Raw genomic sequence first — 17720 nt, 5'->3', positions numbered from 1 at the left:
ATGTTTTAATAGAGTTTGATATATTACAGTTAAATTATTTTTACTATATTGCCTGAATGAATTCATAGAAAACAGCCTACAGAAACTAGCTAGCTTTTATAGCCTTAATCCATAGAAAGCCAATGAGTGTCCCCAAAATGACGGCATGTGAGGAAGGCACGTTCTACACTGTTCATGATGCCAATCATCAGGGTCATACGAGGCTGGAGTCTATCCCAGGGCTGCTCTACATTTTCTTCAGAAAAATCATTTTTGTCAAATTTCTGCTGCAGTGGGTTCAATTTAATTTTTGTTTTGTTAAGAGACTTTGTATGCTTGTCTTTTGATCTGTTTTTTTAGGATTGGACAGTGCTTGAACATTGCAAGAAAAATAAGAACATTTGACTATTTAACATAACATTTGAACATTTACCTCAACTTGAAAGTGGAGCACCTCGACAGGTTTTAGGTCGGAGGATGGGTCACATGCAAACAAGCAGCCAATCACAGGACACCATGCCTCCATGATGGCGCTTCATTGCTTCCACACACGACCGTGATACGTGCATACTCATTTCCAAATGCAATATTTTGGTACTTAAACCTGTTTACCACCTTCTAAATAGACTTTTTTAACATCATTAGAGCCCTCTAAACATGACATAACACCCCTATAGTCACCTTTACGCTCCTATGACCCAATATAGTTGACATCCTAAAAGAAAATAAGACATATAAGGCACAGTAAAGCTGTTTACCACTTGTAAATATGTTTTATTAACATTAGAGCCCTGTAGACATGAAATAACACCCCCATAGTCACTTTTGCACTCCAACACGCAAGTAGAGTAGACGATGGTGCTGGTGTGTCTTAACCAATATTACAGTAACACGACTGACATCTAGTCGCCAGAGGAATTGTTCTCCTGCTTGTACACCACGAGAGTTTGTACGGTAGTTGTGATGACGATACTTTCAACTATGTGGAGTACAAAGGTATATTTAGAAGAAAGTCAGAAGTAACACTGACCTCCAAAAGTCCTGAGTATGAGGATGAGCAGTCATCAAAGCTGACTAAGTTGGCGTGGTCCTGCAGGAACTCCAAGGATGGTTCCCTCCAGGTGTGCCCATCAGGTGGCCTCGGCGGCCTTGACATGGTGGGCATGCAGACCGAAGTTAGACGTGGATGGACGTGTCATGAGACCACACTGCAGCTCACCTGCTTGGCCGACGCCAACAAAGCCTCGGCCTCCGTGGGACCCAACTGCTGAACCAGCCTGTGCAGAGCACCGTCTTTCTTCTGGAGGAGCTCCAATGGACGACCCAACTCTTGGATCCGACCTTCATCCAGCACCTGCCAGCATCTCACACGCAGACACACACATCACTCTTTGTTTTTACTCATAATATTCAGAAAAAATAAAAAATAAAAATAAGGTCTTCATATTACTGGAATAAAAGTGTTACTGTTTTTTTCTTTGGTCATCTTATCGGGAAGCAGTCGCTATTAAGAAAGAAACTGACCAGGATGCGGTCGCTGTCAATGATGGTGTGGAGTCGGTGAGCGATGGTGAACACGGTGCAGTGTCGGAACTCCTGCCGGATGGTTTGTTGGATCAGCTGGTCCGTCCTGCCACAGACAAACATCCTAAATTAGCCTCCGCCGGGCCCTGCAGTCCCGCTGCTCCGTCCCGACCAGGCACCTGGGGTCCACATTGGCCGTGGCCTCGTCGATGACCAGGATGCGGTTCTTGGTGAGAACAGCCCTGGCCAGACACACCAGCTGCCTCTGGCCCACGCTGAAGTTGGAGCCGCACTCTGCCAGAACCGTGTCTAACTTTGCAGGAAGATCCTCCACCGTGCTCTTCAGCTGGACCTTCGGGCGGAACAGGGGGCGGGCGTCAGGTCAGGACGAGCGGTCCGTGGGCACTGAGCGAGGAGACACTTGCCAGCTCCAGAGCTTTCCACAGATCAGCGTCCATGTGCTGCTGGAACGGGTCCAGGTTCTTCCTCACAGAATCGCTAAACAGCACCGGGTCCTGGCTCACACACAAACGCATGACTAGCATCTACACCTGACTTCCTGTTTGTGTCAAACATGCTAACAATTGCTAAAAATGGCTACTTTTTTCTCTTCCTACTTTGACTTTATTCCCTTAAATTGAAGTATTTTCCACTGCTTACAGATGTTCAACTTCTTTACTTTTTCAAATATTTCAACTTCATCTTGGAAACTGATGACTTTATTCTCCTCATATTATGACTTTATTCCCCTCATATTATAACTTTATTCCTGTAATATTCTGACTTAATTGTACCTGAGGTATGATGGAGATCTTTTGTCGCAGGTCATGCAGGCCCAGCTGGGAGGTGAGCACGCCATCGATGTAGATGTTCCCTCGTGGCTCGGCCAGGCGAAAGAGCGCGGCCACCAGAGAGCTCTTCCCGGCGCCCGTCCGACCCACAATGCCCACCTGACCCAGACAACACCTTGAGCAGGGCTCCTGGTCTCCTGGTCCCCACACGTTAAACATCTCACCTTCTCCTCAGGGCAGAAGGTGGCGCTGATGTCCTTGAGGACGAGTGGGCCGTCTGCACCGTACGACAAATGCACCCCCTCCAAGGTCACCTGACCCTGTACAGGCCAATCCGGAGGAGGACGCTTGGCGGTTTCCCAGGGGGCTTCGTTCTTTAACTCTGTGTACTCCACCACCCTCTCCACTGAGGTCATCTGAGGCCACGAGGGGGGAATGATTTGAGTGTAACACCAAACAAAGCAGTCTGGTTAATTCATACCGTGTTCTCTAACTCTGCACTTTGCCTCACGGTCCACTGGAAGTTTCCCACGAGGGTCACGGCGTATGTCAGCACCAGGCCCACCTGGCCCGCCTCCAAGCCTGACACAGACGGCACAAGCACCTTGGACTTTTCCCGTGTACTACTGCTACTACTACTCCTACTACTACTCCTACTACTCCTACTACTACTCCTACTACTACTACTACTACTACAGGTGCTAGTGGACACATGATGGACGGAGCAAGGCCAATCACTAAACACGTCCTCACCATCTCGCAGCAAGATGCAGCCCAGCGTTGCCACGGCGATAAAGATGGAGCAAATGCTGTCCAGACGCAGCGCAAACCAGCGTGAGGTCATCAGGAAGAGGAACCACGCCTCTACGACGACACCAATACAATAGCATGCGTGTGTATACACAGTACCCCATCCAGCCACTTGGCCTTCACACTCTCTCACTCAAATACATCAACCATAACACCATCAATCCATAATCCATAAACCATAAACATATACAGTACAGTGCATGGCCAACACCTTTCTCAGCCACGTACTGTACACTTTCATATTGTCATCAAATAAGATCTACTACAGTATATACAGTACAGTACATGTGTAATATCACACACCTTCTTCCTGTAATATGACTTTACTCCCATAATATAACAACTTTATTTCCATAATAGTCATATTATTTTATGGCAATAGACTATATGATAACTGTATTTTGTATTCTTCTGTATTCTTTCTGTATTCACATATTATGGTTTATTGCCATCATTTTTACAATTTATTCCCATGTCTTTATTCCCATCCTATTATCAATTTATTCCCATATTATGACATTATGCCCATAACATTATCAATTTATTCCCATAATATCAAGACTTTATTCCCATAATATTATTAATTTATTCCTGCATTATTATGACTTTATTCCCATAGTATTTTTACTTTTTAGGTGATAGATTGATAGGTACGTAAGTAGGTAGGTAGCAAAGGGCCACCATGGCGTGATGAGAAAAACCTGAGTGACAGTCCTGGTGGGAGTCAAAGGCTTTGGTCAACCTCTCCTCTGCTCTAAAGGCTCGGATGCTCCACAGGCCCTGAAGGGAGCAGGAAAGATGGGACAAGACCGGACTCCTGGCTACAAGGCAGGACGAAGGGGGGGGGGGGCAATCAGATCGAATCATCAGTCAGACATTACTCCCTCCACACGTACCTGTGGACTCCAGACGCTTGATATCTCGGGATGTGGACAGGTAGAACCGCCGCAGGTAGAGGAAGATGAAGAGCAGGGGAGCCATGCACATGAGGAGGTGAGGGATGATGGAAGCCGCCACTGCTAGCACGCCCACATTCTGCCAAAAGAGCTACCGAAACATCTCCTCTTCAGAAAAAAACATTCTGGCCTAATCCCGCTCACAAAGTCATATTCTTATGATCTTTGACTACGCTTTCTTTTAATTTTTACACTATGTCCTTAAATACATCACAATACTGTTAAATAGAGGATCTTTGACTCTCTTTTTATTACAGCAGGTCCTTAACAGTTGTGTCAAACAGAGGACCTTTGAGGAGGCTTTATTTCTGGCATGTGAGATGGTACAGTAAATAAGTATAATATGGTGAAAATAAGTCGAGTGTGCTGTGTGAGGGCAATGAGGCCGACCTGGTAGAAATCCACAAAGGTGAGGGGTAGCATGGAGTCCATCTGGCCGATGTCCTTGGAGAAGCGGTTGAGGATCCTTCCTAGCAAGCGGGAACAAGCAGAGGCTGAGATCAGAGGAGAGCGGCCACGTGTGACCTTGCAAGATGATGAGGAGGCTGAGGTTCACCTATGGGGTTGAGGTCAAAGAAGGAGACGGGCGTGCGGAGGACGGCGTTGAACATGCGATTGTGCAGCGTCTGAGTGGATCTCACCAGCCCGTGAAAGATCACCAAGCTCCTGGTGTAGCCCAGAAGCACGGCGGCGGCGGTCAAACCTGCAACACACGGCAACACAGCCGGCGCCGCTGGAGACGTGAAGTTGAAAGACAGCCAGCATCCTTGCACCAACCTGAATAGATGCCCAGGTAAAAGCCAAGGCGGGCGTCGCCAAGGTGGGCGTCGCCAAGGCGGGCATCGCCGTGGGATGCGGTGCCGTTGATGCCTCGCTCGTCACTCGTAGCTGTGCTGTTTACGGCCGCCTCCTTGCTAGCCCTGACACGACAGCGTCACACACACTTAGCACCTGTGTGTGTGTGTGAGTGTGTGTGTGGAGTCACACTCTGGACTCACCACAACACCAACCACCAGTCCTGCAGAATATATGCAACCTGGGGACAAGAACACAAAACGTGACTGGCGCTCACAAAAACACACTCGTCACTCCAACGCTGGACCGCACATGTCCACAGTGTGGCACCATGACCACCCCACAACATCATTCAACAGCCAAAACAAAACTACAACCAAAAAACATCAGAAACTGTGAAAAACTGACTTTTTATCAGCTTGGAATATCATAACAAACACAATAACATTTGGCACATTTGGTATATTCCCATCACATGATGGGAATAACATTGTTATATAATGGAATAAAGTCATCATGTGATGGGAATAAAGTCATCATATTATGGTAATAAACTAAAAATATTATGGCAATAAAGTAATCATATTATGGGAATTAAGTAATTATAATATGAGAATAAAGTCATTGTAGAGTTAAAAAGCAACTTGTTTTCTTTACAGTATGTTGGGTGTTTTTAAAAAGAGGCTGTAAAAGAATGATGTTAAATGTTATGCGTATACGTATGTTTATGTTGTTTGGCAAATAGTCAAAGAGTGAGACCCGCTAGCGCCGCACGCCGGTCGTACCCGCTCACCTCCGCCACAACGCTGAGCAGCACTATAGCTGCCAAGGCCACGGGGGGGCAATGGGCCGTGAAATACCTGACATAGATGTCAGCGCTCACGTCTCCATCTGCACGAGCCTCTTCCGCCACGCACGCGTGTGCGCCGTCAGCCTGGAAGACATCAGCACAAAATACAATCTCTCTCTCCTCTTACTTCCTCCTTCCTTTTCCATCTTCCTCTTCTTACATCTCCTCAAGGGCTGCCATCTACATCACGGCTGTCCAATGTGGCGCACTAAAAATACCACCTCATCAGAGAAGTGCTAAGAATCACAATAAACAACTGCAAAAATTGCAACATGGCCACAATAGAGTCTAAATATGAAGAGAAATACGTTGGAATCTGACCAGGAAAGGTCCTCACACTGTTACAAACAAGAAATAAAGTTGGAAATTCACTTAAGGAAAACATCATAACATTTCAGGAATAAAGTCATAATATTACAAAATGAAGTCATGATATTATAGTAATAATGTTATAATATTATAGGAATAAGGTAAATATATTACAGGAACAAAGTCAGAATATAATGTGAATAAAGTCCTCATATTACAGGAATGAAGTGGTAATATTATGGGAATAAGGTCAAAATATTACAGGAACAAAGCCAGAATATAATAGGAATGAAGTCCTCATATTACGGGAATAAAGTCCTAATATTACAAGAATAAAGTCCTAATATTAAGGGAGTAAAGTCCTAATATTACGGGAATAATGTTATCATATTATGGGAATAAAGTCAAAATATTCTGGGAATAAAGTCATAATGAAATGTGCAAGAACAAAGTAGAGATAGTTGTTGAATGTAAAGAAAGAGCAAGAGTGAAGATGATTAAAGGCGGCCACTATGATGATGTTTTGAGATGCAACACAGGAATGAAACAGGAAGATGCTCACAGGGAGGTGTTCATGGCTGGCGCCCTCTGGTGGCAGTAGGGAGCCGTGCGACGCGTTGGAGTGATTGGTCCTGCGGCTGGCGAGCGACACGGCATCACAGCTCGCGTTCCGCCATTGCTGCTCCTGTTCCTCCGGGCTCCTCAGCAGGAAGCCCACGTCCAGACCGGAGCTCTGCAACTCGCTGTATGTACCCTGGGCCATTATGTGACCCTGAGAGACAGCAAACACTTTGTCAGGTTGGGTTGTCCCGAGACGGAGCGGCACCAGCACCAACCTCCTTGATCACCATGATCTGATCGGCTGCCCTCAGATGCTGAAGTTGGTGCGTGACCAGGATGCGGCACTTGTTCTTCAGCAGCCCACAGATGCACCTGAGACCCATCAGCTTGTCATTTTACAGGAATCACCACCAAATATTCCCAGAAAACCATAAAAACAACGTTATGTATAGCGTTGACACTCACGCCTCAAACAGATACTTCCCAACCTCAGCATCCACGGCACTCAGAGGATCGTCCAGGAGGTAGATATCCGCTTCTTCATACACCGCCCTGACCACACACACACGCTTGGTTATCCTATCTGTTTCAATGTTACTGTATTTATCAATCTGATGTCTGAATGGGAAAAGCATCCTCTCACCTAGCCAGGTTGATGCGAGCCCTCTGCCCCCCGCTGAGGGTGCCTCCTTTGTCCCCGATTAGGGTCTGGTCTCCCTCCGGGAATAGCTCCAGGTCCTGTGCTCCAAACACAAGCGACTTACTGTCACCTTGTCTCAGCCCACAAGGGAGGAGCCGGTGTGAAGCAGGCGGGTTACACTAAGCCTTTATATCGGGGTCTATGAATGACAATGGATACAAATGCTACTATGCTAATGCTAGCATGTTAGCAATGCTAACATAATAGTGCTTCATATATATGTGTTTGTTTGTTTTCTTTCGGCTTTTTCCTGATTACGGAGTTGCTCTGAAAGTGGCTAAAAATGCTACTATGCTAATGTTAGCATGCTAACATGTAACATAATAGTGCTACTCTTTATATGGGTGTCTAGCTATGAAAATGGCGAAAAATGCAATGCTAATGTTAGCAATGCTAATGTGCTAATGTTAGCAATGCTAATGTGCTAATGTTAACATGCTAACACCTAGCAGTCTTTATATAAGTGACTACGTCTGAAAAAGGCTAAAAATGGTACTATGCTAATGTCAACATGCTACCAATGATAACTTGCCAACATTAGCATGCATGCTAATGTATTTTGTGTTGGCATTTCTCTGACAAGCAATTCACCTTCTTCAGAGCGCAGGCCCGCAGGACTTGTTCATATTTCTGCTGATTCAGCACTCTACCAAAGAGGATGTTACTACGGATGGTTCCCGGGAATACCCAGGGCTGCTGGGATGCATAGTTGACTTGACCTCTGACCGTCATTGTTCCGCTCTCATGGGGCAGCTCACCCAGGATGGCGCTCAATAGGGTAGACTAGCGAAAAAGGGGGAAGGGAGGTTTTGGAAATAGGTGTATCTCATTAGCGAGCTTTATATTGGAAACAGGTCTCCCATGATGACCAAATGGGGTAAAATACTGTTATGTATGTTATCATGGGTGTACCTTTCCGGCCCCCACTGGACCAATGATAGCTAGGAGCTGCTGTGACTTCACAGTGAGAGTAATGTCCTGCAGAGACGGTGCATCCAGGACCTGAAAGGAGCACACATTGGACATGACAAGTTGAACATAATGTGTTCCATTCTGGGATGCTGTTCCACACCAATTGTCTTCAGAAGTGATAGAACTAATACGTTAAAGCTACAGGAGGGCCTGGGTCTACATACGACGGAGATGTAAGTTGACTTTTAGTGGACATGGGAACGTGGGAATACGGTAAGTCACTCACTCCCAGTGTACACAAAACACATATCAGATACACGCATACAACACACATCAGTTGCTTACTTTCTCCCTGTGCTTGTCTTGCACACTGGAAAGGGGCGTTGCAAGGGAGGGAGAGACAGGCTTATTTATTTGTACAAAGTTTAAATAGTGAGAAAAGTCCAAGAAAAAAACAACGACAGTAGAACATTTTACGGCAATAACGTCCAAACTTAGAAATGGAAGGACCGTGCCCAGCCAAGACTGCAGTACATACGTGTACATATGTACATACATGCTGTAGGTGTACATACAGTGAGGTAAACTGTCACCTTGTCCCAGTAGCAGGTCACACTCTTCATCTCGATGCAGTCCACCTTCATCTCTTCCACTCTCAACTTCCCCCGCTTCATTTCATCCAGCAGGAGGAAATTCTGGAAGGATGGATAAATGGATTGATAGCCCAACACCCGCCATCAACTTCTCCTAATACCATGACTTCATTCCCATAATATCAGAAACTTTATGATTTACTTGAGTTTCCAAAAATAACTTCATTCGTCATTAGCATATTAGCATTGCTTGCATGCTAACATCATCATACTATTTCAACACTATCATACTAGGTGTTAGCATGCTAACATTGGCTTGTTCGCATTGCTAGCATGTTAACATTAGCATAGTAGCATTTTTAGCTGTTTTCACTGGTGGTCCCTGTATAAAAACTTTTCGGTGTTAGCATGCTAACATTAGCATAATTGTATTTTTAGCCATTTTCATAGCTAGACACATATATAAGGACTCTGCACTATTTAGCTATATGTTGGCATACTAATGGTGGCATGTTACATTGCTAGCATGCTAACATGAGCGTAATGCCATTTTTATTCATTTTCATAGCTACACACTAGCTAAACAACACTCTTATGCTAGGTGTTAGCTGTTATCATGCAACGTTAGCATGTTAACATTAGCATAGCAGTATCTGTTTTCATCAGTAGACACTTATACAAAGACTTTTTTAGGTGTTAGCATGCTAATGTTAGCCTAGTATCATTTTTAGCCATTTTGATAGCAAGACTATTACTATTAGTACATGCTAGCATCCTAATGTTGACATGCCAGCATGTTAACATTAGCACAGTATCATTTTTAGCCATGTTCATAGCTAGTCCTGACTGCTTATTATACGGTCCTGTGGAAATACGCTCGCATAGACGCTCCACAAGGTGACTAATGAGCGTTACCTTGATCCTGCGAATGCTGACGATGGTCTCTGACAGTTTTTCGATGGCCAGCGGGAAGAAGAGCGTGATAGTGAGCTTGATGGTTCCATACAGGGACACGGTGACAAACACTCGGCTCGCGCTGATGCTGTTGCCCAGCGCCGCGTACACAGCGAAGGTCACGAAGACCACAATCTTACTGCTGGCGAAGAAGGACGCCATGTTGAGTCCTCGTAAATAGGAGCTCTTCATGATCTGGCTGATTTCCTTCCTGAACATGTACAGGAAGACAGTTGATATAGATGAGAAAAAGTGTCACTACTTTGGGTGAATAAATTCAGGCGTTTTACCTCCTGGACTCTGTGACGAGAGCAGAGAAAGGTTTTTCCCAGGCGTACATCTTGATGACCCTGATGCCGGACACCACTTCATTCATGATGCGGATCCGACGGTCAGTCAGAACCGCTGTTTTACTCCTGCATGGAAGAATCATTCACTCGGAGCGGGCGAAACGACAGATTCCGCGTGACTCACCTGAAGATACCAAAGAGCTTCCCAAACCACGTCTGCACGGGAATCAGCAAGGCCAGGACGGCCACACCACCAAGACAGGACGGTCCGATCTCATACCAAAGGAACGTGATGATCACGGCTGCTTGGAGCGGTCCGATCCACAGGTAGTGGAGATTGATCGTAATCTACAATAAACAAATACAGCATCAACTAACCCTATTAAAGCATTACGTTAAAGCGTTATTCCATGGACCTACAATGAGATTTCATGGTAAAATATCTAAGCTTTTGGAAATGGGCGAGCTTACCTGATGACACACCCCAATTTTGGGGACACAACATGGCTTCTTATTGCCTTAGATGGCATCTGTAGCTAGTTGTCTATGAAATCATTCCAGAAATATAGTAAAAATAGCTGAATTATAATATCTGACATCCTATTAGAGCATTACGGTCTAAAATGAGGTTTTGTGGCAAAATCTAAGCTTTAGGAAATGAGCTAGCTTACCTGCTACACCGCCATTTTGGGGACAGTGTGGCTTCTTATAAGAAAAGGCTACAAGCTAGCTAGTTTCTGTACCTAGTTTTTTTTCTTTTATGAAATAATTCAGAAATATACTCAGACGAGGTGAATTGTAACATTTGATATCTTATGAAAGCATTACATTTGTTACATGGATCTAAAATGAGGTTTTGTGGCAAAATCTAAGCTTTAGGAAATGAGCTAGCTTACCTGCTACATCACCATTTTGGGGAGAGTGTGGCTACTTACGAGAAAAGGCTACAAGCTAGCTAGTTTCTGTAGCTAGTTTTTTTCTATGAAATAATACCAGAAATATAGTCAGACGAGGTGAATTGTAATATTTGATATCTTATGAAAGCATTATATTTGTTACATGGATATAAAATGAGCTTTTGTGGCAAAAAATAAGCTTTAGCAAATGAGCTAGCTTACCTGCTGACATTTTGGGGACACAGCATGGCTACTTATGGGTTAACGCTTTTGAGCGAGTTAGTTTCTGCGGCTTGTTTTCTATACATTCCAGAAATGTAGTAGGAAGAGTTCACACCCCGTCTGGGCATTCCAAGCTGTCATGTGTTGTGGTCTCGCAGCGATAGAAGCAGCATGGCTTGATGTACTCAGCATCAACCAGCAGAGGGCGCCCTTCCTTGCTAGGATTATGAGTGTGACTTCTTTGCAGATATGTTTTAACATGAAGACTCATTTTAAATCCACGTCAGAGCTGTCAAATGGTCTTCTCTGCATTGTGTGTGTGTGTTTGGAGATAAAAGGCATCATCTCATGTGAAGGATTGACCTCATCAAAGCGGTTGATGTCGTTGGAGAGGAGGTTAACGATTTGTCCCGTGGTGGTGTGTCCCATGGCTTGGCTGCTGAGGCGAAGGGCCTGCAGAGAGCCACAGAGACATGGAGGAAGTAGATGTCAGCATTATGGAGGAGCGTGTCATCCAGACTGACCTTGCAGTAGATGACGTGACACACGGCCACTCTCATCTTCATGCCCATTCTTTGCACTAAGTAGTAGTAGACGTGCTGGAGGAGCGTGAGAGCAAAAGTGGATAGGCACATGCCAGCGGCGCATAGGTACGCCACCTGAACGCCACGGCGGTCATCCGGGTCGTAATTCTCAAAGAAGACCAGGATTTTCCCCAGCAGGAGCGGCTGGATGACTTTAACTGCTTCCTGGAAAAGAAAAAGCAAAGCATGATGCAACATGTGCAGCCTGGACGTGTCATACGGTATCATCCCTGCTCGCTTTTTTACTATCACGCTCCTACGTCTCATCACAGCTACTACAACGCCCCTTTCCAATGTTCCCAGTACCCATTACCCAGTATCCAATAACTAACGGCCATCACCCAATATCCAATATTATTATCCATTTCCCAGTATCCAATAGCCACTACCCAATATCCACTATCCAGTGCCCAATATCCACTATCCAGTGCCCAGTGCCCAATATCCACTATCCAGTGCCCAATATCCACTATCCAGTGCCCAGTACCCAATATCTAGTACCCAATATCCAGTGCCCAGTATCCAGTGCCCAGTATCCAGTGCCCAGTATCCAGTGCCCAGTATCCAGTGCCCAGTATCCAGTGCCCAGTACCCAGTATCCAGTGCCCTATATCCACTATCCAGTGCCCAGTATCCAGTGCCCAATATCCACTATCCAGTGCCCAGTATCCACTATCCAGTACCCAGTATCCAGTACCCAATGCCCAATATCCACTATCCAGTGCCCAGTATCCACTATCCAGTGCCCAGTATCCACTATCCAGTGCCCAGTATCCACTATCCAGTGCCCAGTATCCAGTACCAAGTATCCAGTGCCCAATATCCACTATCCAGTGCCCAGTATCCAGTGCACAGTACCCAGTATCCAGTACCCAGTACCCAATGCCCAATATCCACTATCCAGTGCCCAGTATCCAGTACCAAGTATCCAGTGCCCAATATCCACTATCCAGTGCCCAGTATCCAGTGCCCAGTAACCAGTACCCAGTACCCAGTACCCAATGCCCAATATCCACTATCCAGTGCCCAGTATCCAGTACCCAGTATCCAACTCTTTACTGCTGCTGATAACCTAATCGCCTGAAGGGGGCGTGTCTGTAGAGGTTGGTTGGCCACCACTGACCAATGGGAACATAGTAGGCGTGGTCGGGGGAACCCAAGCATTTCAGCCAAGAGGAGAATATTGCATATTTACCCCATTAATGTGCTTCTTGGTTAATTTTTTCATTCTTCATTGTTGTCACGGCCAAAACATTTGCACAAAGATTGTTTATCATTTTACTCCAAGACCGAGGCCAGGAGGCCCCTTCAGGCACATTGGGAATGGAAGACGTCAGGGCATAGGTCGTAGGAGGCCGTTATGTGCTGCATGTCAGTGCTTAGCGGAGCAGAAGCAGCAAATAGGCATGTGCCAGTGGCAATTAGCATCCTGCTAGGTAGCATTCCTGCTGCTATGCACGTAAACAGCCTGGCCCCAAAAACACCACCTTCCTTCTGCAGCTCATCATATTCATACTGCATCATAACATTCCCGGAATAAAAACACTTTATTCCTAGCACACTGTCACCGTATTCCCATTATACTGTCACTTTATTCCCATTATACTGTCACTTTATTCCTATTACAATACCATTGTACTCTCATAAAAGGAGCACTTTATTCCCATAACAATACCACATTATTCCCAAAACAATACCACTTTATTCCCATTATACTGTCACCGTAATCCCATTATACTGTCACTTTATTCCTATTACAATACCATTGTACTCTCATAAAAGGAGCACTTTATTCCCATAAAAATACCACATTATTCCCAAAACAATACCACTTTATTCCCATTATAGTGTCACTTTATTCCCATAAAAATACCATATTATTCCCATAAATATACCACTTTATTCCCATAACAATACCACTCTATTCCCATAAAAATACCCAATACCCAACAATAAAAATACCCTCTATTCCCAATACTATGAGTGTATTGGCATTGTAGTAGTAGTAGTTAGTAGTAACGGTATGAGTGTATTGGCATAGTAGTAGTTGTAGTAGTAGTAATATTAATATTAGTTGTAGTAGTAGTGGTGGTGGTATATGATGATAGGATGTGAAAGGAAGGAAGTGCAGTGTGGCTAAGCTAGGCTAGGCTAGAGTAGGCTAGGCTAAGCTAGGCTAAAGTAGGGTAGGCTCGGGTAGGCTAGGCTAGAATAGGGTAGGCTTGGGTAGGCTAAGCTAGGCTAAAGTAGGGTAGGCTCGGGTAGGCTAGGCTAGAATAGGGTAGGCTTGGGTAGGCTAAGCTAGGCTAAAGTAGGGTAGGCTCGGGTAGGCTAGGCTAGAATAGGCTAGGCTAAAGTAGGGTAGGCTCGGGTAGGCTAGGCTAGAATAGGGTAGGCTTGGGTAGGCTAAGCTAGGCTAAAGTAGGGTAGGCTCGGTCGGGTAGGAGGCACAGCCTGAGGAAGGGTATGATGATGGAGGTGTTTTGGGAGGAGTGTGTTTGGAGGAGTGATTAAGGAGGTCACACTGACTGACTGTGATGATGATGATGATGATGATGATATCGTACCAGTGAGAATGCAAAGAGTCCGGCCGCTACGTAGGACTTCCCGTAGCACCTGATCAGGACTTTGCTGAGTTTGGGCTTCCGCAGCTCCTTGGTGGCCTTTTTTACCTCCACATCCCAACACCTGCAAAACATCATCATCCTCATCTTCCTCATGCTGGCATACCAAGGGTACTATCACTAATTCATTAATAATAACTCATTAAATAAAATACTAATAATAACTATTACTTTTTCAATTATAAATTGACCAATGTTTTTTACACTGTATGGCTATGTGTATGTATGAACTTATATACAGTATGTATGTGTGTATGTACGTATATACAGTATGTATGTATGTATGTACGTACGTATGTACATAAAGAATGAGGAAGTGTAAGAAGGTTCGGAAGTCTAGCGTGGCTTCTAACGTGAAGAAAGGAGACGAGTACCTTTGGAGGTCTTGTCCCAACAAGTGTGCTCCATCTTGGGGAAGAAGGGCGTACAAGTCGCTTTCCTCCAACCTTCGCTTGCGTCCCAGTTGCAGCAGGGGGCGGAGCCAGCTGCAACATATATCATACATGCCGTACTGTGGGAATAAAGTCGTCATATTATGGGAATAAAAGGGAATATAAAGGGAGTAATAATAAAAATGGTGGGCTGCACGGTGGACGAGTGGTTAGCACGCAGGCCTCACAGCTAGGAGACCCGAGTTCGATTCCACCCTCGGCCATCTCCGTGTTCTCCCCGTGCATGCGTGGGTTTTCTCCGGGTACTCCGGTTTCCTCCCACATTCCAAAAAAAACATGCTAGGTTAATTAGTGACTCCAAATTGTCCATAGGTATGAATGTGAGTGTGAATGGTTGTTTGTCTATATGTGCTCTGTGATTGGGGAAGATTTTAAGAGTTGACTTTTTGGATTATTTTGGTCTGTATGTCATGTAGGAGGTTCTTGGAGAGTGTGTGTGTGTGTGTTGGAAAAGTGAAGGTCATGTAGAACAAGAGGACGGGGTGTTCCAAGAGAAGCTTAGGTATCTGGGGTGGTTCTTGAGGGCGGATGTCCAGCCGAGCCGGCAATTAGCAGCCTGAGCGTGTTTGTCGTTTTCTTTGTGTTGGGATTTAACGCTTCTGTGCTTCAGCGCTAACACGCCGCCAATGGCTAACCGCTGCCAAAAATTACTAACAGGGATGTATTTGCCGTCCCCATTGGGGGGCACGCTTCCACTGCGTTACTGTAGGGACCCATCCCATGCATACACTGTCATACATCTTAGGGCTAGGGGTTCGGTTAGGGGCGCTAAGGGTTAAGGGTTGGGTGCTAAGGAACTAAAAAACGCGCGGGACAAAAAAACAGACTCACCAAAGATAAACGCGGTGTGACTTGCTTATTTGTATGACCTTGTGACGTAAAACACGGCGCTCGGCTAAACGGCTTTAGATTAGCAGCGACTTTGTGTTGTTCACCAAAAGAACATGAAAAGATGCCAATAAAAAAACAAAAAACAACTTAGAACGGAGGCAAGCACAAGAGCTTTAGTTAAGACATGTTGACGTGTCTGAACCTCTCACATGCTAACTACACGTGTCCGAGCTAGCAAACGCGGTTACACCGCCATGCAAAGATGCACATTTAAGCATAAATGAAACATTTCCAAGCATAAAAGGTCTGAATCAAATCAAATGCAAATATGAAGCATTGAAAAAAGTCAGGATGATAACATCTAGGAGTGTAAAGGTGACTATAGGGGTGTTATGTCGTGTCTACAGAGCTCTAATGATGTTAAAAAGTATATTTAGAAGGTGGTAAACAGCTTTATTATGCCCAATATGTCTTATTTTCTCTTATGATGTCTACTATATTGGGTAATAGGAGTGTAAAGGTGACTATAGGGGTGTTATGTCATGTCTAGAGGGCTCTAATGATGTTAAAAAGTCAATTTAGAAGGTGGTAAACAGCTTTATTATGCCCAATATGTCTTATTTTCTCTCATGACATCTACTATATTGACTAATGAGTGTAAAGGTGGCTATAGGGGTGTTATGTCGTGTCTACAGAGCTCTAATGATGTTAAAAAATATATTTACAAGGTGGTAAACAGGTTTATTATGCCCAATATGTCTTATTTTCTCTTGTGATGTCTACTATATTGGGTAATAGGACAGTGAAGGTGACTATAGGGGTGTTATGTCATGTCTAGAGGGCTCTAATGATGTTAAAAAGTCGATTTAGAAGGTAGTAAACAGCTTTATTATGTCAAATATGTCTTATTTTCTCTTATGACGTCTACTATATTGACTAATAGGAGTGTAAAGGTGACTATAGGGGTGTTATGTCTTGTCTACAGAGCTCTAATGATGTTAAAAAGTATATTTAAAAGCTGGTAAACAAGTTTATTATGCCCAATATGTCTTATTTTCTCTTATGATGTCTACTATATTGGGTAATAGGAGTGTAAAGGTGACTATAGGGGTGTTATGTCATGTCTAGAGGGCTCTAATGATGTTAAAAAGTCAATTTAGAAGGTGGAAAATAGCTTTATTATGTCGAATATGTCTTATTTTCTCTTATGACGTCTACTATATTGGGTCATAGAAGTGTAAAGGTGACTTTAGGGGTGTTATGTCATGTCTAGAGGGCTCTAATGATGTTAAAAGGTGTATTTAGAAGGTGCTATAGAGGTTTCTTATGAGGGAGTGCAGTTGTTGGTTTCCCTTTGGCAGCACGTGTCAAATGGATCCCATAGGATCCCAAATGTCGACGACAGGAAGCAACAGGAAGAAGCGGACCGATGATCCAATGTTATGTAGTGCTAGCGAGCGGTTAGTGTGTCAGCAAAGACAATGAAGCTAGTTGAGCTTCGTCATGCTTACTCACCACAAGAAAAGCTGAGAAACAAAACCCGCGTTTTGCAGCGGATTCAAAGTCTGCACCTTTTTCTTCTGCGGGAACATTGGACTCGATCAAAGAACTTGGAAAAAGTCTTCCGAACTCCGAACGTAAAAAGTAACGAGCGCCGCGCCGCACCGCACTGCCGTGCTCACTTCACTGACATCACGTAAAGCTCACACTCCTGGTGTCGGCTACGGACGAGACCCGGGGTGGGGGTTGCTAAACGTACACGCGGCGTGTGCTTTTTAATATTTCATGTACTGATATTGGAAAAAGGAAGGCAAATGATTGTCATCGCCAGCCAGGAGCTATTGAAGGCCACGCAAAGACCACGCCCCTCCAGTGGTCACGTGTACCCGCAGACCTTGTAACACGGAACTTTTCACTTTGACTGCTAATGTGGAGTTAGCCGCACGTGACTTATATTATTTTAAATAATAATATTCATTTTAAAATATTTTACTTCTATTAGAATTTAAATTTGCATACGTGCATAATTATTTCATTGTAATGATTGTGTTTTTAAATGAATGAATTTGACGTGCATTATTGTCGTG

The 17720-nt window shown here is 44.5% G+C and overlaps 1 protein-coding gene across 4 annotated transcripts; it reads right to left on the bottom strand.

Annotated features, from left to right (window-relative positions):
- Nucleotides 1–387: 387 nt before the first annotated feature.
- On the bottom strand, nucleotides 388–17423 carry LOC131137645 (ATP-binding cassette sub-family C member 4-like). 4 transcript variants are annotated; one of them, XM_058085829.2, is made up of 31 exons: nucleotides 17149–17423; nucleotides 14725–14835; nucleotides 14294–14414; nucleotides 11667–11891; nucleotides 11506–11595; nucleotides 10209–10372; nucleotides 10025–10150; nucleotides 9696–9945; nucleotides 8781–8882; nucleotides 8188–8277; nucleotides 7867–8058; nucleotides 7219–7313; nucleotides 7041–7127; nucleotides 6851–6947; nucleotides 6577–6786; nucleotides 5649–5789; nucleotides 5059–5096; nucleotides 4838–4980; nucleotides 4617–4763; nucleotides 4451–4530; nucleotides 4001–4151; nucleotides 3806–3925; nucleotides 3048–3158; nucleotides 2776–2876; nucleotides 2519–2710; nucleotides 2298–2453; nucleotides 1929–2018; nucleotides 1683–1855; nucleotides 1504–1609; nucleotides 1199–1333; nucleotides 388–1127 (listed from the first exon to the last, which is right to left on the bottom strand). In XM_058085829.2, the coding sequence occupies exons 1-31, from the start codon at nucleotides 17223–17225 to the stop codon at nucleotides 1110–1112; spliced, it is 3939 nt and encodes a 1312-aa protein (XP_057941812.2). In that variant the 5' UTR covers nucleotides 17226–17423; the 3' UTR covers nucleotides 388–1109. The 4 variants fall into 4 exon arrangements, 2 of the variants coding, with proteins under 2 accessions (XP_057941812.2, XP_057941813.2); XM_058085830.2 differs by having other exon boundaries at nucleotides 6863–6947; XR_009131955.2 differs by having other exon boundaries at nucleotides 1105–1127; nucleotides 1199–1343.
- Nucleotides 17424–17720: the final 297 nt, after the last annotated feature.

The sequence above is a fragment of the Doryrhamphus excisus genome, linkage group LG17 (genome assembly GCF_037039965.1).
Source record: "Doryrhamphus excisus strain RoL-2023G ecotype Guam linkage group LG17, RoL_Dexc_Guam_v1.1, whole genome shotgun sequence".
Taxonomy (NCBI): domain Eukaryota; kingdom Metazoa; phylum Chordata; class Actinopteri; order Syngnathiformes; family Syngnathidae; genus Doryrhamphus; species Doryrhamphus excisus.
The sequence above is the reverse complement of the archived record's forward strand: the minus strand, read 5'-3'. Positions and strand labels throughout refer to the sequence as shown.

Excerpts from the sequence above, each read along its gene's own strand:
- LOC131137645 (XM_058085829.2), bottom strand. The coding sequence starts at position 17,225 with ATGTTCCCGCAGAAGAAAAAGGTGCAGACTTTGAATCCGCTGCAAAAC. Across the intron at positions 11,892-14,293 it reads GACTCTTTGCATTCTCACTG|GAAGCAGTTAAAGTCATCCA; the intron begins GTACGATATCAT and ends TTTCTTTTCCAG. Across the intron at positions 9,946-10,024 it reads CTCGTCACAGAGTCCAGGAG|GAAGGAAATCAGCCAGATCA; the intron begins GTAAAACGCCTG and ends GTACATGTTCAG.